General features: G+C 45.9%; 1 protein-coding gene across 1 annotated transcript in view; it reads right to left on the bottom strand.

Annotated features, from left to right (window-relative positions):
• The window catches only part of OLFML2B (olfactomedin like 2B), a 75,186-nt gene extending 57,745 nt beyond the window's left edge, over window positions 1–17,441 (bottom strand). Inside the window, exon 1 of the mRNA XM_075616809.1 lies at window positions 16,556–17,441. Coding sequence (XP_075472924.1) covers window positions 16,556–16,759 — 204 coding nt within the window. The 5' untranslated portion in view covers window positions 16,760–17,441. The remainder of the gene's footprint in view (window positions 1–16,555) is intronic.
• Window positions 17,442–17,763: the final 322 nt, after the last annotated feature.

Here is a 17,763-nt window from a genome sequence, read left to right as displayed (position 1 = left end):
TATCGGGGCGGACGCCCTCTCCCGAAGGCCCGGACTACTGGCTACTCCAGATGATGAGGAATGGGAAGAACTTCCAGGACCCGGAGTGCGGGCTATGTGTAGAACTGCCGCCATAGTCAACGACCAAGTGGCCTTCTCAGAATTACGAGTGGCCGATTCCTTGGGATGCCAGTCGCAGGCTGTCCCCGCCGCCTACTGCGACCCAAAAGGGATGCACCTCACGCATGACATGGTGTTCCGGTGGAAAGATCTGGTAGACTACCAAATATGAGACCCTGTCGTTAGTATCATCCGGCGAGCCGTTGAAAAGAAGAACCCAGCCCTTCTAAAACGCGCGCCCAATGACTTGGTGGCCTTGCTCATGCGGGAATGGGACAAATTCGAAATAGACAATTGCTTACTCTACCGGGTGGTGCAATACCACAACCACCCGGATAGGCGACAACTAGTCCTCCCTAAGAATTTACAATACCTGGTGTTGAAGTCCCTACATGATGATCATGGACATCTTGGTATAGACAAGACGTTTGGGTTAGTCAGAGATCGCTTTTTCTGGCCCAAGATGCGAGAGGCCGTTGAACGTCACTGTCGCCGCTGTACTAGGTGTATACAGCGCAAGACCCTGCCTACACGAGCCGCCCCCATGGGCCATCTAAAAAGTTCTGGTCCCATGGACCTCGTGTGTATGGATTTTCTGTGCATTGAGCCTGATAGCCGGGGAATATGCAACGTGCTAGTCATCACAGACCATTACACTCGGTATGCTCAAGCCTTCCCTACTAAAGACCAGAAAGCCATCACCATGGCGAAGATATTATGGGAAAAGTACTTTGTACATTACGGCCTTCCCAACCGCCTTCACTCTGACCAGGGACAGGATTTCGAGAGTACATTGATCAGGGAACTGCTCAGAATGCTGAACATTGCCAAATCCCGAACGACCCCGTATCACCCCGAAGGAGATGCACTGCCCGAACGTTTTAATCGGACCTTACTAGACATGCTCGGAACACTACAGAGTGCTCAGAAATCGGAGTGGAGTCGACACGTGGAGGCCTTGGTGCATGCGTACAATTGCACCAGACACGAGTCAACTGGATTCTCCCCATACTTCCTCATGTTTGGGCGAGAGGCGAGATTGCCAGTGGATGTGCGTCTTAGAGTCTCAACGGATGGGATACATAATGCTACCCATTTCAAATATGTGCAACGACTCAAAGACAGCTTGCAGCAGGCGTACCAGCATGCAGAGAAATCCACCGCTAAGCTAAATGCTGACAAAAAGAGGCGATACGATCATAAGGTCAGATATCGGGAACTTCGGCCAGGAGACGCTGTGTTGCTTCGGAACTTGGGCATCGCAGGAAAACACAAATTGGCCGATCGTTGGAGAGACGGAGTGTATGAAATAGAATCCCAGATGCCTGTCCTCCCGATCTATCGCATCAAAGACACTGAAGGCCGGGTTAAGGTATGGCACCGCAATCATCTTCTCCCCCTTCCACAAGTGGAAGATGAAGAGACCGAGATACTGGCCACACCGCTCAACGGTGAGCCCGACTTATCAGAGTTGGGTCAAGAGACTGTCAATAACGAGACCCACTCTGAAACTCCTGAAGATCCTATGGAAGGACCCTCTCAAAGGGACTGCTCCACAGAAGGGGCATCTCCCGGAGGAGCTACGGGTAAAGGGCCCCTTAGGTCGACGCCTACTAAGGTGGCACCAACAGGCCAGCCTTTGGATCCACAGAGCCCGAGCTTTGTGCCTAGCAGAGACTGTCCAGAGACATTTCTCCCCTCAAGGGAAGAGGCTGAGCCTCAGGACTGTGTTTATTACTCCCCCGAGGGAGTTGCAGAAGTACAGCTCCGACGGAGCCAAAGGGTCAGGTACCCTCCAACTTGGGTAACCTATGATCAAATGGGGGCACCCCATTATGAGGCTCAGCAGTGCTCTCGGAGCAAGATCCAATCTGTCAATCTGTCAATCTGAAATGTGCAATCTGATTTAGAGACAGTTAAGATTGTATGTGGTGTTGTGCATTTTCATTGTATAACTTCTGTATATAGTTATATTGAGTTGTGTTCCAAGCGAGGACGTTGGGGATTTTACCAGGGGGAGGATGTAGCCAGGTCCCCCGCTGTGGCGCTGCCCCCACCCCCCTCGCGACACTCACCGCGGCAGCAGGAAGTATTAGCCGTTCGTGGGGAGATGCGGGAGGGTGGGCGTGGATAGCGCGACTCTCTGGCAGGAGGCCGGTTGCCAAGAACGCGTGCGGACACGTTGCCAGGCCGCTGTCAGGTCCCGGTGCAGGGCACTGCCATAGGGACTTGCACACGCATGCGCAGAAGACATTTTGGCGCGGGGAAGGCAGAGAAGGTCGCGCATGCGCAGGACGAGCGCGCGAAAGGCCACCAATGAGAAGAGGGCTCTGTAAGGGGACTTCAAGTCCCATGAGCCTCTGGAGCGACCCCATGATGCCAGGGAGCCAATAGGGCTGCAGGCGCTCCCTGCTTGCAAGATATAGATACATTTCGCGGGGTTTGGCAGAAAGGCAGTTGGTGACCGGAGCAGCTAGGGGAAGGAGGTAGGGTGCAGGAGTCAGTGACTCTCTGCACTAGGCCAGCAATTCCCCTAGGCCCCAGATAGCCCTGAGTCACCCTAGTTGAGTGTTGTAGCGACAGGCCCTAGGTTAGAGACCCTGCCCCATTAGCTATTCGCTAGTTAGGGATCCAGCGGATGCTGTGTTTCCCGCCACGATACTTGGGCTCAAGCCCTAGCCTTTAAGAGAGCTAGACTATCTTCACGGAGGCCAAGCAAGCAGTGACTGCGGTCTGCGGGCAGCAGACAGATCCTTGCCACGGTACAGATGGTGTGGAGCTGCGGTGATATTATCCACGCCGGCGACACAACCCCAGAGGTATAGCAGCACCCGTGGCTGGAGCCAGGGCAGGTACTGTTATAAAGTGCACCGACAAGGCCTATCATCAGACATAGTGACAGCGCAGTCACACCCGTACATGTATATGACTTGGTAGTGTGATACAGTGGGATTACTGGACATGTGGGTGGGGCAAGGGTATGCATCCAGAGTGAAGCACTGTTATTGATATATTGTTTGATGTTATGCAAAGAGGTGTTATTGGAGTCACAGTTCATGCTTAGTAAATACTGTTTATACATACCGTGTGCTGAGTATATATATGTGTCCTGCGAGGAACCATTCCTGCTCTGCTAGGAACCATCGCAGGTGGAGGCGCTGCACCGAGCACAAGGCTATTCTTACTCATACTATAGTTGCCCCAGGTTCCCCGTGGCGGAAGCTCAGCCCTCCTGTGAGCCAACAGGTAACGCACCACACCTGGTAACACTAAGTTCCCCGCACCCACACTATATCTGCGATTGGGTGGGGTGGAATACCCGTTACATATATATAATGTACACGTATGACATGGGAAAAATACCCATCATTAATGTGTGGACAAGTTCTCTGGTGCAAAATAAATATATTATATTGCAGTGTGACAGCACAATGTGTCTGTCTCTGAACCAGCTGACATGCAGGCCCGCCAACAGGGGGGGGACAAAGGGCACTGGCGTCCCGGGCCCCGTGTGTCAGGGGGGCCCGGCCGGGCGCAAGTTCGCCAGTTAATTAAAAAACTGAGTCTCCCTATTGGCAGCGCCGGAAGTCAGCAGCTGGGTAAGCTTCCGGCGCGCCAGCATGAGAGGGAGACCTGGCGCATGCGGGAGCAGCCTCAGAGAACAGGTGCTTGCCGCCGGGCCCCCGCAGCATCGCAAAGCACCGTCGCCCCCCGAGCGCCACAGGGTCCCCGCAGTGCCGCCAGAGTGCTCCCTCCCCCGCAGCAGTCACCACCGTGGCGCTCCCACCCCTCCCCCCCCAGCACCGCTAGGCGCCGCGCTGGGTCCCTGCAGTGCCGCCAGAGTGCTTCCGCCTCAGCAGCAGTCACCACCGTGGCGCCCACCCCCAGCGCCGCCGGGCCCGCGCAGTGCCGCCAGGGTGCTACCGTACGACCCCCCCCAGCACTGCCATCCCCCGCGGCCGGCCCGTAGTGCCGCCAGCCACCGGCCCTGCCCACTGCAGAACAAGCCCCCCCCGCAGCAACGGGCTCCGCCACCTCCCCCCCCTGTACCGCCAGTCACTGCCCCCCCCCCCAACAACTTGCCCTCTGCAGCCACCGGCACACCCCCCCCCCAGCCACCAAGCCTGACCTGAGACCATCCCCCAGGTAAGTTTGATTTTTATATTTTTTGGGAGGGGGGCGGATATTTTTTATATGTATTGGGGGGGTTGGGGTATTTTTTTATATGTATTGGGGGGGGGGGGGTATTTTTTATATGTATGGGGGGGTTGGGGTATTTTTTATATGTATTGGGGGGGTCGGGGTATTTTATATATGTATTGGGGGTGTGGGGATGTCGGGGTGTTTTTTTATATATTTATTGGGGGGTTGGGGTGTTTTTATATATGTTTTGGGGGGTCGGGTGTTTTTGTATTGGGGATCGGGGTATTTTATATATGTATTGGGGGGGTTGGGGTATTTTATATATGTATTGGGGGTGTCGGGGTGTTTTTATATATGTATTGGGGGGGACGGGGTGTTTTTATATATGTTTTTTTTGTTTTTTATATATATATGTATTGGGGGGGTCGAGGTATTTTTTGTATTGGGGGGTTGGGGTGTTTTTGTATTGGGGGGGTTGGGGTATTTTTGTATATGTTTTGGGGGTGTCTCGCATATTTTAGCATTGTGTCCAGTATTTTTGGACAAGCCATCTGGCGCCCCTAGCCGCCGTTCCCCCCCCCCCCCCGAGCCATCCTGCAGCCACCGGCGCTCCCCCCAGTAGCAGCCACCGGTGCCCCCCCCCAGTAGCAGCCACCGGTGCCCCCCCCCCAGTAGCAGCCACCGGCGCCCCACCCAATAGCAGCCACTGGTGCCCCCCCCCCCCAGTAGCAGCCACTGATGCACCCCCCAGTAGCATCCACTGGCGCCCCCCCCCCCCCAGAGCAGCCACCGGCGCCCCCCCCCCCTAGCAGCAGCCACCGGCACCCCACCCAATAGCAGCCACCGGCGCCTCCCCCCCAGTAGCAGGCACCGGCGCCCGCCCCCCCCCCCCCCCAGTAGCAGCCACCGGTCCGTCCCCCCAGTTGCAGCCACCGGCCCCCCATCCACAAGGTAAGTCTGATTTTTATTTGCATTGGGGGTGTATTTTTTATATGTATTGGGTGGTTAAGTAAAAGTTTTGCGCTAAAAAAAAAATTCATGGTCGGTGCGCTATGGGTTGGGGGGGAGGGGGCCCTGCTCCTTCCATTTGTCCCGGGCCCCATGATTTCTGTTGGCGGCCCTGCTGACATGTACAGACTACTGAGTAAAATCAACCGCGTCAAATAATAACCTTTATAATCACCGGACCTCCGGGACTTCTGCTCAGTGATTACTTCAGCCGCCACCGCCCCCGGCACATGGGAGTAGAGAGGGCTCCACTGTTGTTTCGATCAGACCAGTGATTAGCCCGATCATCCCCTAAAACTGAGCACTTGGTACGTCAATATGGTCTCTAGCGTGCTAGGGTCCACGGTGCACAAGGTAAGTGCACTCTAACAGTTAGAGTACTACTTTTGCAAATCCAGAGATTTCCTGGAGACAAAGATGTGTAATTTTATTTTTTCATTCCAGGAGAATGATCACTTTTGCTGGCTGCGTTTCTAAAACACATGGCTACTCTTCTCTTTCACGTCTGTTTGAATCATTGTCAGTAAACTCTGTCAGACCCTGGCAGCAATAGAAGCAGATTGTCAAGTCCTAGGGGGCTTTTGTGTGTGTATATATATATATATGTATAATCAAAAAATAAATAGATGATACCGTTCTGTGGCTAACGAAATGCTTTTATGTGTGCGAGCTTTCGAGATACACTGATCTCTTCTTCCGGCGATGTTACAATGAATGAAGCAAAAGCTATACTATAAACAGTGTCTATTGGAATGCTATCTGTGCTGGTCCTTCCCCTGGTGTGGATGTGTTTTATGGCTGGAGGTGTCAAAAGGTTCCTGAAAGCAAGTGATGAAAGATTGTGTATGTGTATCAGTGTGAATAAAAATGAATGGAGAGCCCACAGTATATACAGTGCTTTACAAAAGGTGTGTGTGGAGTGGGAGCGGATATAAATGGTGTGGGTGGGTGTGTAAATGTGAGAGTTAGTAGTATAACTAAAAGTGTGTGTGGATACTATGTGGTCCCTATTGGTGTATAGGGATGGAAAAACAAGGAGTATTAGTATGTGTGAGAGACAGCTGTGTGTGCATACATATAGCACAGTATGTACAGACATGGCCTATAGCGCTCATGGGAAGAGAGTTCACTTGTGTCAGTAATGACTCATAAAATTTCGATCTCTGTTTAGGCCACTGCTAAGTGTCCCGAACAGTTGCATAAATTTGTATTCATGCAACCGTCTCTCTTTCGGTGTTTTAAGATTACCTTTGAGTATGGCAACCCTCAGATCGTTCATCGTATGGCCAGAGTCAGAGAAATGTTCGCCAACAGGACTGTCTCTTGTTCCGCGTGTGATGCTGTGGCGGTGCAGGTTCATTCTCTTGTTTAGCCCCTGCCCTGTCTCACCTATATCTATATATATATATCTTACTATATATTTCTGAAAGCATTGTATGTATGTATGTTTCCCTGGTGTGTTCCCTGTCCCTAGCGGCAATCTCATTGGTCCCTTGGCCCGCCCGCCCCCGCACACCTCTCATTGGCCTCACACACTCACCGCCCGCCCCCGCACACCTCTCATTGGCCTCACACACTCACACCACTGCTTCAGGCCCCCTTGCAGCTCACCTTCCCCCCTCCCGTTGGCCGTCACTCTCCCCTGTCACCCGGACCGCAGCTCACCTTCCCCCCTCCCGGTGGCTGTCACTCTCCCCCGTCACACGGACAGGCCCTGCACCTTCCTTGCGTTTCCCGCCGGCTCGCGCTCACAGGTACAGAGAGGGGGCGCGTGCGCAGCGCTCACAGGCCCTGCACCTTCCCCCCTCCCGGTGGCTGTCTGTGTGGGGGAGGGGAGAACAGTGTGTGTGGGGGGGAGGGACAGTGTTTGTGTGGATGTGTGTGTGGGGGGAGGGGGTGACAGTGTGTGTGTGGGGGAGGGTGGGACAGTGTGTGTGTGGGGGAGGGGGGACAGTGTGTGTGTGGGGGAGGGGGGACAGTGTTTGGGGGAGGGGGGACAGTGTGTGTGTGTGTGTGGGGGGGGGGGGGGACAGTGTGTGGGGGGAGGAGAGGGGGGGACAGTGTGTGTGGGACACCGTGTGTGTGTGTGGGGGGAGGGACAGTGTGTGTGTGGGGGGGAGGGACAGTGTGTGTGTGGGGGAGGGGGGGACAGTGTGTGTGGGGGAGGGGGGGACAGTGTGTGTGTGGGGGAGTGGGGGACAGTGTGTGTGTGGGGGAGGGGGGGACAGTGTGTGTGGGGGAGGGGGGGACAGTGTGTGTGGGGGAGGGGGGGACAGTGTGTGTGGGGGAGGGGGGGCAGTGTGTGTGGGGGAGGGGGGGCAGTGTGTGTGTGGGGGAGGGGGGACAGTGTATGTGTGGGGGAGGGGGGGACAGTGTGTGTGTGTGTTTGTGTGTGTGTGTGGGGGGGGGGGGACAGTGTGTGGGGGAGGGGGCACAGTGTGTGTGGGGGGGGACGGGGACAGTGTGACTCCCGGGCAACGCCGGGTCTCTCAGCTAGTGTGTATATATATATATATTACTTGCAGTTAACATTAAGTTATGGGTGAGGGGACAGACCCTCTTGCTTCTCATGTATGCATAAAAATAGAACTTACAGCTCTAAGCAATGCGTTTCTGCCCACTCTGGCATTGGATAGTTTTTACCATTTGCAGATGGTAACTAGAGATTGTAGCCACAGACTGGATAACTTTGAACTGTAGTAAAAATGGTCTGTATTGCTTGGGTGCCAAGCAAGCTGCTAGTAGAATGCAATATGTAGTGATTTACTATCCTATGCTTATAGTGTTTACTCCAAATACAGTATAACAAATGTATTTCAGCAGGTTTGATCCATTCCACACAAGTTTCTTTGACAGGCTAAGACCTGGTATTTTAGTTCCTAGAGAAAAATGATGACAACAGATGCTAAAAGTGAAAGATCTCATTGTAATATTTGCATTAAATAACGTATGCCCTAACTATTATTTCTCCATATAATAGCAAAGCCACATAAAAGCACCTTTATTAAGAGATACATATTCTTAATCACTCTTTTGATATTATTTGAAAATAGTCTAAAAGCTATATATACGATAACCTCTACATCTGGAAATATTAAGTCCAGATTTTTGTCAGCACTGAATATCAGATGAGTGGAATATTTTGGCATTGTGGGGTAGATTTATCAAGCTCCCTTAATGGTTAACGCACACCATCCAGTGTCAACTTCCATACAACTCAACAGGAATAAATGCCAGATCTGGGGCCTTTAGCCGTAACGGGGCTTGATGCATCTGGTGGTTTGTGTCCTTTCCTCCAAATTTAAGGGATGACCCAGTGTCGTTTGTACTGCCCTTAGGATGAATAGTTCTTTTGAAAGCTACTTGTATTGACCCTGAATATATTTGTATATAGTTATCATATCCCCTCTTAGATGCCTCTTTTCTAATGTAAACAAATCTAATTAGCCAGCCTCTCCTCATAAATCAGCTTTTTCCATCCCCTTTATTAATTTTGTTGCTCTTCTCTGCACTTTTTCTATTTCCATTAATATTTTTTTATGAAGTGGTGCCCAAAATTGTACTCCTTATTCAAGGTGTGGTCTTACTAATGCTTTATAGAGGGGGATAAATATATTTACTTCCCTTCCATCTATTCCCTGTTCTAATTCAAGATAAGATCTTGTTTGCCTTTGCAGCTACTGCATGACATTGGGCACTATTGCTAAGCCTGCTGCTACAAGCACTCCTAAATCCTTCTCCATCAAGGATTCCCCCAATTTATCCCCAATTAATTTGTAAGTAAACTGTTTATTCTTGTTTCCCAAATGCATAACCTTATATTTATCTGTATTAAACCTCATTTACCTGCCCAAGTTCCAGTCTCTCCAAGTCCTTCAGGAAATCAATTACATCCTGTATGATTCTACTACCTTACACAATTTCGTTTCATGTCATCAGCAAAGATGGAGACTTTGCTCTCAATGCCAACCTCAAGGTCAATAATAAACAAGATTAAAATCATTTAAGGTATGTAACTTTACAGGACATTACATTTGATTATGTCAGATTCATATTTGAATAATGAGGATGTAAGTTATAATGTGGTAGCAAGAGATAATAAATCTGTTTCATGCATCATTGAAATGAAACGTCCCAGTAAGTTTACTTTTAAGTGACTAAATTATTCCTTATATATTATTATTGATCCAATGAACAGTAACAGTGACTAATATGCCTCCAACTATGCTAATATTTGTTTAATTGACTTTATTTTTAATTTGGAGAGGGACAGAGACTTTCAGAATATAATTGATTACTGTTATATGATGAATACAACCATCAATTTCACGGGGCAATATCATAAGTAAAATTATGTTGTTGGATATTCTAGTGATATTCTAGTGATTACAAATGCCAATGAGCTTGAAACTGCGTTGTATCAAAAAGTTACAGACCGTAATGATGATAATGTAATAATAGCTTCTAGTTTTTATCTTGGACTTAATGTTACAAGAATCCCCTACAACGAATGAATTTGGCTGCATAGAATTGCGCTACTGTACTAAAGAGCTTTTCCAAACTCAGGCTGATGTCCGGATTATAAAGTTTATGGCTAGGACCAAATGAAAAAAATTAAATAGCTGTGCCCCATAAACCAAACCTAAAAAGAGAATTAAAATTCCAGGAGGATTACCTTTGTTATTACATTTTATAAACAACCTTAAAACATAAATAAAGAAAAACATTGGAGAGACAACCTGAGAGGCTCCTTACAGTTAAAAAAAAAAAAAAAAAAAAAACAGCCCCAAAAACCTGAGAAGCTGCCCAAAGACGTGTGAATAAGGCAAACCATCTGTGAATTAGGTAAATAAGACATGTCAAGCAAGATAAGAGACAGAGCATGTGTCAGAGAGAATGGTGAGTGAGAGAACCCAGTTGAATGGGGGGGGGAGAGAGAGAAGGTGCATGTGGAGTGTGCATCAGATATTTTATTTCTGCCACAATTTGCAGGAATATCATTTGTTTTATCTCACATTTTATCGCCTATTTAAATCCCTGGTTGTAACCACTGGTTTTGTATCAGTCCTGTAAATCTGTTCTGTTTGTGTATGCTAATTGCTTGTTTAACAGGGACAAATCATGCATTACTCATTTTTAATTAAATTAGGGGGAAAGTGTAACAACATTTCAGGGGGAAATAACTAGGACATTTGTTTGGCAATACCAAAGCTGCTTTATCAGAGTTTATGTAATAGGGCCCTAAGTGGCATGAAAAGCATTGTAACTCTATCCCTTACGCTTTTGAAGTAACATAATGTAATTACATTCAAAACGCTCCTCCTGGCGCTGAGCCAGTTCCAACCATCCGTTACATTACCCTATTTATATGCAGGTTACAGATGTAGATAGGAGGTTGAGGAGCGCTCAATGCCAGGTAGAATATTCAATAACACCAAACCACCATCCAAGGAGAATAATATCAGGATTAATAAGACGTGTTGGTAATATAGCCAGCAATTATGGGTAAACACCCCCTGAAGACGGGTAGTATGAAGAAAGAAAAGCCCCCACCATCAATCTCATTGGGGGATACCCCTGTAGCAAAGACCAATAATTACTCACGAATACACCACTTCACATAAATGAGCTGTAAGGTGTCTTCCAGCCCTGGAAGGTGTCTTATGGAATAACACCACTTAATAAATATGGACCACAATCTGTTAGCCAGCTCCAGAATTTCAATAACATTTGCTCCTGTCCTGGTTGTTTTATCCAACCCATGAGCAGACAGGAATCCTGATTCCTGATAAAGAAGACCATAGATCCCAGAATGCTTAGAGATACGACTTAACTGAGAGACAACAGGGTCTAAACACCGCTCCGTTTCTCCTTGCTGCCTCTGCTCTCTCACGCTAACATCTTTGCTACTTCTTACCCACGTCTGCAGTCCAGTCTATCTCTCAGATACATGCATGGCCTTGAGTAAGGGTGGCCAACTCCAGTCCACAAGTCATAATGACTGAGCCACTGATTGATCCACCTGTGCTGAAGCAGGGATATCCTCAACCTTACCTGTTGGTGGCCCTTGAGGACTGGATGTGGCCACCCCTGATATAGACAACTGCCAAGTTGTTGCTATGTATGAAGTGCTTCTTGTTTGCAAGTGTATCCACATGCTCAGTATTGGTACACATTGCAGCATATTCATTTTGCAGAGGGATAATGAGGGCTCCTGTAAATGAACGTTAATCTCAGCCACATATGGAAATGATTCCTGCAATAAGACATTCTGTCCTAAACACCTTTTCAAAGATCTTACGTGTTTTCTTGGGGAAGCAATTTCTGTTACAGTAACAATTTGCTTATTACAACACAGGAAATGTATATATTCCCCTTTAAAGTCATTTTTCCTGCTCTCTTTTAAATGGTTCGGCCTGAAATGGAAACGAATACATTTGGTTTTGGTTTATGTTTAGTTAGTGTTTTTACAAGAAACTCCTATTATGGGATTTCAGATTTTGTTTTAGGATTTGGTAATGTAATAGGTCCTAGTATGTTCTTATTATGATGTTAATTTCTCCTTTTAGAGCATTTTCCGTTAATTCCCCATGGTTACTTTTTTCCAATGCAACTCCTGTAATTAGTCATTTTTGGATCTCTCTGGTTTCTGTGGATCCACATGATGAATGTGTAGAAAGGTTGATGTTTACAGTAATGGCCAGTGAGAATTAAGGTTTATCACTGTTCCATATACTGTCGGAGTTTAATATAGACCACCATTTAGATTAATGACAGAAGCAGACAAAGGAACTTTGTTCCCTCTGTAAACCTCTGTGTTTACCAGGGAAGAATCCATTTCAATAGTAGTGCCGCAGGAGGAACCCACAACCTCCATATTAATGAACAATTGGTTAACTGAGGAAGAAGTTGATAGGCGGCTTGAAAAAATTATAGTAAATAAGGCACCTGGCCCCGATGGCATACATCCAAGAGTTCAAGGAGTTAAGTTCAGTAATAGCCAAACCATTACATTTAATATTCAAGGACTCCATTTCCATAGGCTCAGTACCACAAGTTGGCGTAAAGCTGATGTGGTGCCTATATTTTAAAAGGGAGCTAGATCACAACCGGGGAATTACAGACCTGTAAGTCTGACTTCAATAGTGAGGAAACTACTTGTATGTTTAATAGGGATAATATTCAGGAATAGCTAATGGAAAACAAAATTATTAGTAATAGTCAGCATGGATTTGTGAAGGATAGATCATGCCAAACTAACCTTATTTGTTTCTTTGAGGAGGTAAGTAGGAATTTAGACCAGGATAATGCAGTTGATGTGGTCTACTTAGATTTTGCAAAGGCTTTTGATATGGTTCCACACACGTGTTTGGTGTATAAAATAAAGCAAATTGGACTCAGTAAAAATATATGCACTGGATTGAAAAGTGGTTGAAGGATAGACAGAGGGTTGTCATAAATGGAATTTTTTCAGTTTGGGCTATGGTCGTGAGTGGAGTACCTCAGAGATCGGTACTGGGACCAATGCTTTTCAACTTGTTTATGAATGACTTTGAGGTTGGCATCGAGAGCAAAGTCTCCATCTTTGCTAATGATACTAAATTGTGTAAAGTAATAGAATCAGAGAAGGATGTAATTTCTCTCCAGAAGGACTTGGGGAGATCTTGGGCAGGTAAATGGCAGATGAGGTTTAATACAGATAAATGTAAGGTTATGCATTTGGGAAGCAAGAATAAACAGACGACTTACAAATTAAATGGGGATAAATTGGGGGAATCCTTGATGGAGAAGGACTCAGGAGTGCTTGTAGACAGCAGGCTTAGCAATAGTGCCCAAAGTCATGCAGTAGCTGCAAAGGCAAACAAGATCTTATCTTGCATTAAACGGCAATGGATGGAAGGGAAGTAAACATAATTATGCCCCTTTACAAAGCATTAGTAAGACCACACCTTGAATATGGAGTACCATTTTGGGCACCACTCCTTCGAAAAGACATTATGGAACTAGAGAGAGTGCAGAGAAGAGCCACCAAATTAATAAAGGGGATGGACAATCTAATTTATGAGGAGAGGCTAGCTAATTTTGATTTATTTACATTAGAAAAGAGGTATCTAAGAGGGGATATGAGAACTACAGATGCAGCGGCCGTTATTCGTACATTTCATGCGGAGTATACCTCGGAATACCCATGTCATGGCGCGTGATTTCTTCCAACCTTACCGCCTTAAAATGCTTGTTGACTCGTTTTTATCGAGTGCAGAAAATGGCATTTTAGTATTCTGGTTTTTAAACACCTGCAAATTGACACAGTAGCACAGTACTGTATACATTACAATTCATTCATTTCTGCCACGGATAAGTGAAGAATTGCACCCAAAGAAATCAGAATCCATGAAATTCAAACAAATCAACTGCGGTAAACACAGGTGTGCCTGGTGTGATTGGCGGCGATAATGCCGCGTGCAATACAGCAGAGCACAGGAAAACGGCTCCGTGAAATGTTCGAATAACGGCCGCTGCATCTGTATATACAAATATATTCGGGGACAGTACAAGGAGCTTTCAAAAGAACTATTCATCCCACGGGCAGTACAAAAGACTCGGGGGCATCCCCTTATGTTGGAGGAAAGGAGATTTCACAGTTAAAATGTGGAATTCGTTACCCATGGAGACTGATGGCAGATACAATAGATTTTGCCATATAAAACCTGTACTGACCTGAATATCACAACTCCTTGAGCAATCAATGAAGCCTATCATCCTCATTGGTTAGTGTATAGCTTTGTAGATTTGAAGATCTCAGGATATAGATGTTATCATTAACCTGATGGAACCACAAATTATGCAACTGTGACCTCTGCAAACCTCTTCTTCTCCTGCAGGCTAAACTGGTTGCTTCCCTGACCCCCATCCCCCCCCCCCACTCCCCCTCACCTGTCCATCCTGAATCTAGTTTGTTTTTCTACCTTATTCTCTGTAGCCTCAGATCTCTCCAAAAAGTCTTATTTTTTTTTTTATACATGTAAAAATGACACCTCTGACTAGTCAAACTATTACACCAGAAACGTCTGCAGAAAGATCCCTTTAGGTTATACTTGATATCTAGCACTCTGTCCTGTTTTCAAGCTAAACATAATCTTCCCTTAAACTAGTGTCTAGTCCTGAGGAATATGATAATTTTGTAAATTTGAATGAAGAAAGACCCTGTGTTGCTCTATTTTAGTTAAAAAAAAAAAAAAAGACAATTAAGAACCGTGCATAGAAATTAGTCAAAATTATTTTCCGACTCTTGTATCAGGTATAGTGCAATCAAATATTAGAACCTTCGAAGCTAAAAACATTTATATCGGCTAGATTCACGACCATTGTCTTACACTCAGATTTCATCCAGCACCCATTGTGTTTACAAATTGAAACAGGAAGGAGATAAGAAGATTAGCTGCCATGGAACCCCCCAGTCTTTGTGTGCAATTCTGTCTGTACCGTGTGGATGAAAAGCACATGATCCAACTAGATTCAATGAACTGCGAAGTGGGATAACACACAGTTAATGCATTTTAACTACTGTATGTGTTATGCCACATATATATCGAATAGGGGCCAATAAGGGTTGTAAAGACAAAGCGGACAATAGAAACATGGGCAGAGAGAACGGAGTAGATCATAAAGGGGAGTAGGAGACATTTGTGGAAACAAGGTAGAAGTGGGAGGCGCTAGAGCCCACAAATTAATGAGCAGCCCATAATGGCACAGCTGGTTAACCGTTTGACCATTCACTACTTGCAATGGGACAGCACTTAATGACATACTTTGTTTATGAAGGCTACATCCCCCAAAAAACTACAGTTAAACCATATACAAGTATATGAGGCGGTGTGTTGCTCCTCAATGCATTGACTTGCTCTCCAACAGAAGGGTGCTGAGGGACCTCCTTGACAAAGGAGGATGACTATTCATCCTCCTTGTGCTCTTAGCTGGATACAAGTTGTCCTACCCAAATGGGAGTAATTTTTTCACATTTAGAAATCCATTTAAAAAAATGTCTTCCAAATTGCTGTTTGCTACCTCCCATCATCAGCACTTTTACTTGTAGCTGAATTGTAAATCCCTTATTAAACTGGGTGTGTAAGAAGGACGAGACGTATTTTAGATCTACAGTCACTTAGATCCCTTCTAGTACATGAAACTGACAACAAGATTTGTTTGGTCTCTGCATGTTTCAGAGCGGTCACTTGACCCTCTGACCTTGTCAGCTTCCTAACCATTAAATGCCTTAGTGCCCTGAGAATGTGCTCAGGGTGCAGTAAGCCACCAAAAAAAAAAAAACAGATTGCTTGCAGGTTTTCTATGCAATGGGGGGCTCAGCAGGAGGCAGCTGCATGAAAATAAACTTCATGTCTCCCCTGAGAAGGTCTGGATGCAATTTTTCTTTACAACTATACAGTATAGCAACAAAGCCTTTTAGATGGACTATACAGAGGATGTTTTGAATTAGACAACCCCCGATTTCTCAAGCAATAAACCCTTTCACCGCTGAACGTCAGTGTTTTTACTGGAGGAATAACCTTATTATAAATAAAGTGACCTGTGGAAGTGGAAGATGCCAGTTCAAAACTTAGCATTTACTTTGTCTGATCTGCAAATCACCTGCCCCTCGGTTATTAAGTATTATTAGTCTGTAAGCTCTTCAGGGCAGGTTTACATAATGGTTGTACGGTTATTCCATGAAAATGCTATGGAGTGCAGACCATTTTCAAAATATTTTTGCTGTTACATGTGCGTTTCTAATTAATAATTAGGCATTAGTAAACAATAATTACCATAACTACAGTAACTTCCTGTTCAGTGTTAATTGGTACTGTAAAGGTTAATTGCTGCATAAAAAAATGTCTGCAATGTGTAGTGTTAGAGTTCAATTAATGAAAGTTGAATTTCCACAAGGACTTAGGGAATATGCACCCTATATAAAATGATTAAATATGGGTTGTGATGTGATAGAATGAGTGGTGGATGTGACACTTTGCATGTCTTCACAACATTGTTCCTCTGGAGTTGGTTATGGCTAGCCACGGCCACCCAATGGGTTACTTTGGGGTCACAAGTAAAAATAACCGAGCTACCAATGTGAATGATTAATCATGACTCTCTATTGGAATGTAATCACCTTCTTTTGAGTGCTAAAGGGTTTTCATTCTGTAATACAATTGACACTTTGCTAAATTATTGTAGCTACTATAGATGTGGCAGAGTGGCGTGCTCTGCAGCAGTTGGTTGGAGTGAGAAGTGCAAACAGCATTTACAGTACCTGTGACAAAATGTTCTCCTGGTTTTCAAACTCATCTTCCAGGGAATCTTTGCTGGGGTCTGTTGGTCTCTGAGTGAAGGGCTCGGTTGGCTGGGTTGAGGGCTGGGTATTTGCTTTGTCTGTTTCTCCAGTGGAAGTAGATCCCTTGCACTGACCAGTGCAACAAGCAAAGAGAAGCAGTAACACAATCCTAGGTGTCTCCATAGCAGGAGAAGACAATTGCAGATTATGTCCATGCAATGGGATCCTGTGTGTATTGATGGGAAGCTGTCCAAAATATAGCTAATGTTTTCAATTGCAAAAAAAAAAAAGTAAAACTCCTATATATTCCAATAGTGATGGCAAATGACAACATCCACTTGTTCCTTGTATCAAGTAGGCAAAAATGCAACCATCTTTCTGCTCAACAGTTTCACAAATGTACACCTACACACACTGATGCACAGGCTGTTTCTGGTAAAGCTAGGTGGAAAGAGTTAAGAGGTCAATAATGTCAGACATGATTGATGATGAATCCACTGCCTGACCTTGTCTTGTCCCTTTTTGCCATCACACAGCAATGACAGCATCTGCGTGCTGGTGACACATTTAGGTTGTCTTCTGCATGCTCAGCAGACAGGGTTTTTTCTCCCCCTTCTGTTCAGAGTTTCTGCCTGCACTACAGAACTGCTGAACTGCTGATGGATGCAAGGAGAAGCCAGACAAGAGAGGCTGCTTTCTTAGATCTGCCCTAATCCTTCTCAAGTTACAACACAAGAAAAGGAGGAAGGTGCTGATGAGGAGCAGAGAGTTACAGTAGGATCTCAATGCAGAGGAGTCAGAGCAGATGAGAATGAAGGAGAAGTTCCTGCTGTAGTCTGCTTTGGGGTGGATCTCCCAGGACTGTACATGGTGGGGAGGAGTTTTCCCAAAGTACATTTGAATTTTAGGGGAAATTAGCTGTTACATTGATACTCACATCAATTTATAATACAGTGACATAGGGATTGCCAGAAACTCTGTTAACGTTTGGTGTGTTTTCCTGTGTAATACATCATTTTTTTTGCATTGCCTGCTTACAGTAACACACATGCAGACACAGCATATTCCTGGCCAAAGAGCTTACTATCAAATTGTACAAACATCAAGTGGTGAGAGAAATGTTGGCTGTCCTTAATACCATTCCCATATTGAACAACAACCTGTTTATGAGAAGGGCTCTCTCATTA

The sequence above is a fragment of the Ascaphus truei genome, chromosome 10, assembly GCF_040206685.1.
Source record: "Ascaphus truei isolate aAscTru1 chromosome 10, aAscTru1.hap1, whole genome shotgun sequence".
NCBI lineage: Eukaryota > Metazoa > Chordata > Amphibia > Anura > Ascaphidae > Ascaphus > Ascaphus truei.
Note: the sequence above shows the minus strand (reverse complement) of the source record. Positions and strands in the feature narration are given on the sequence as shown.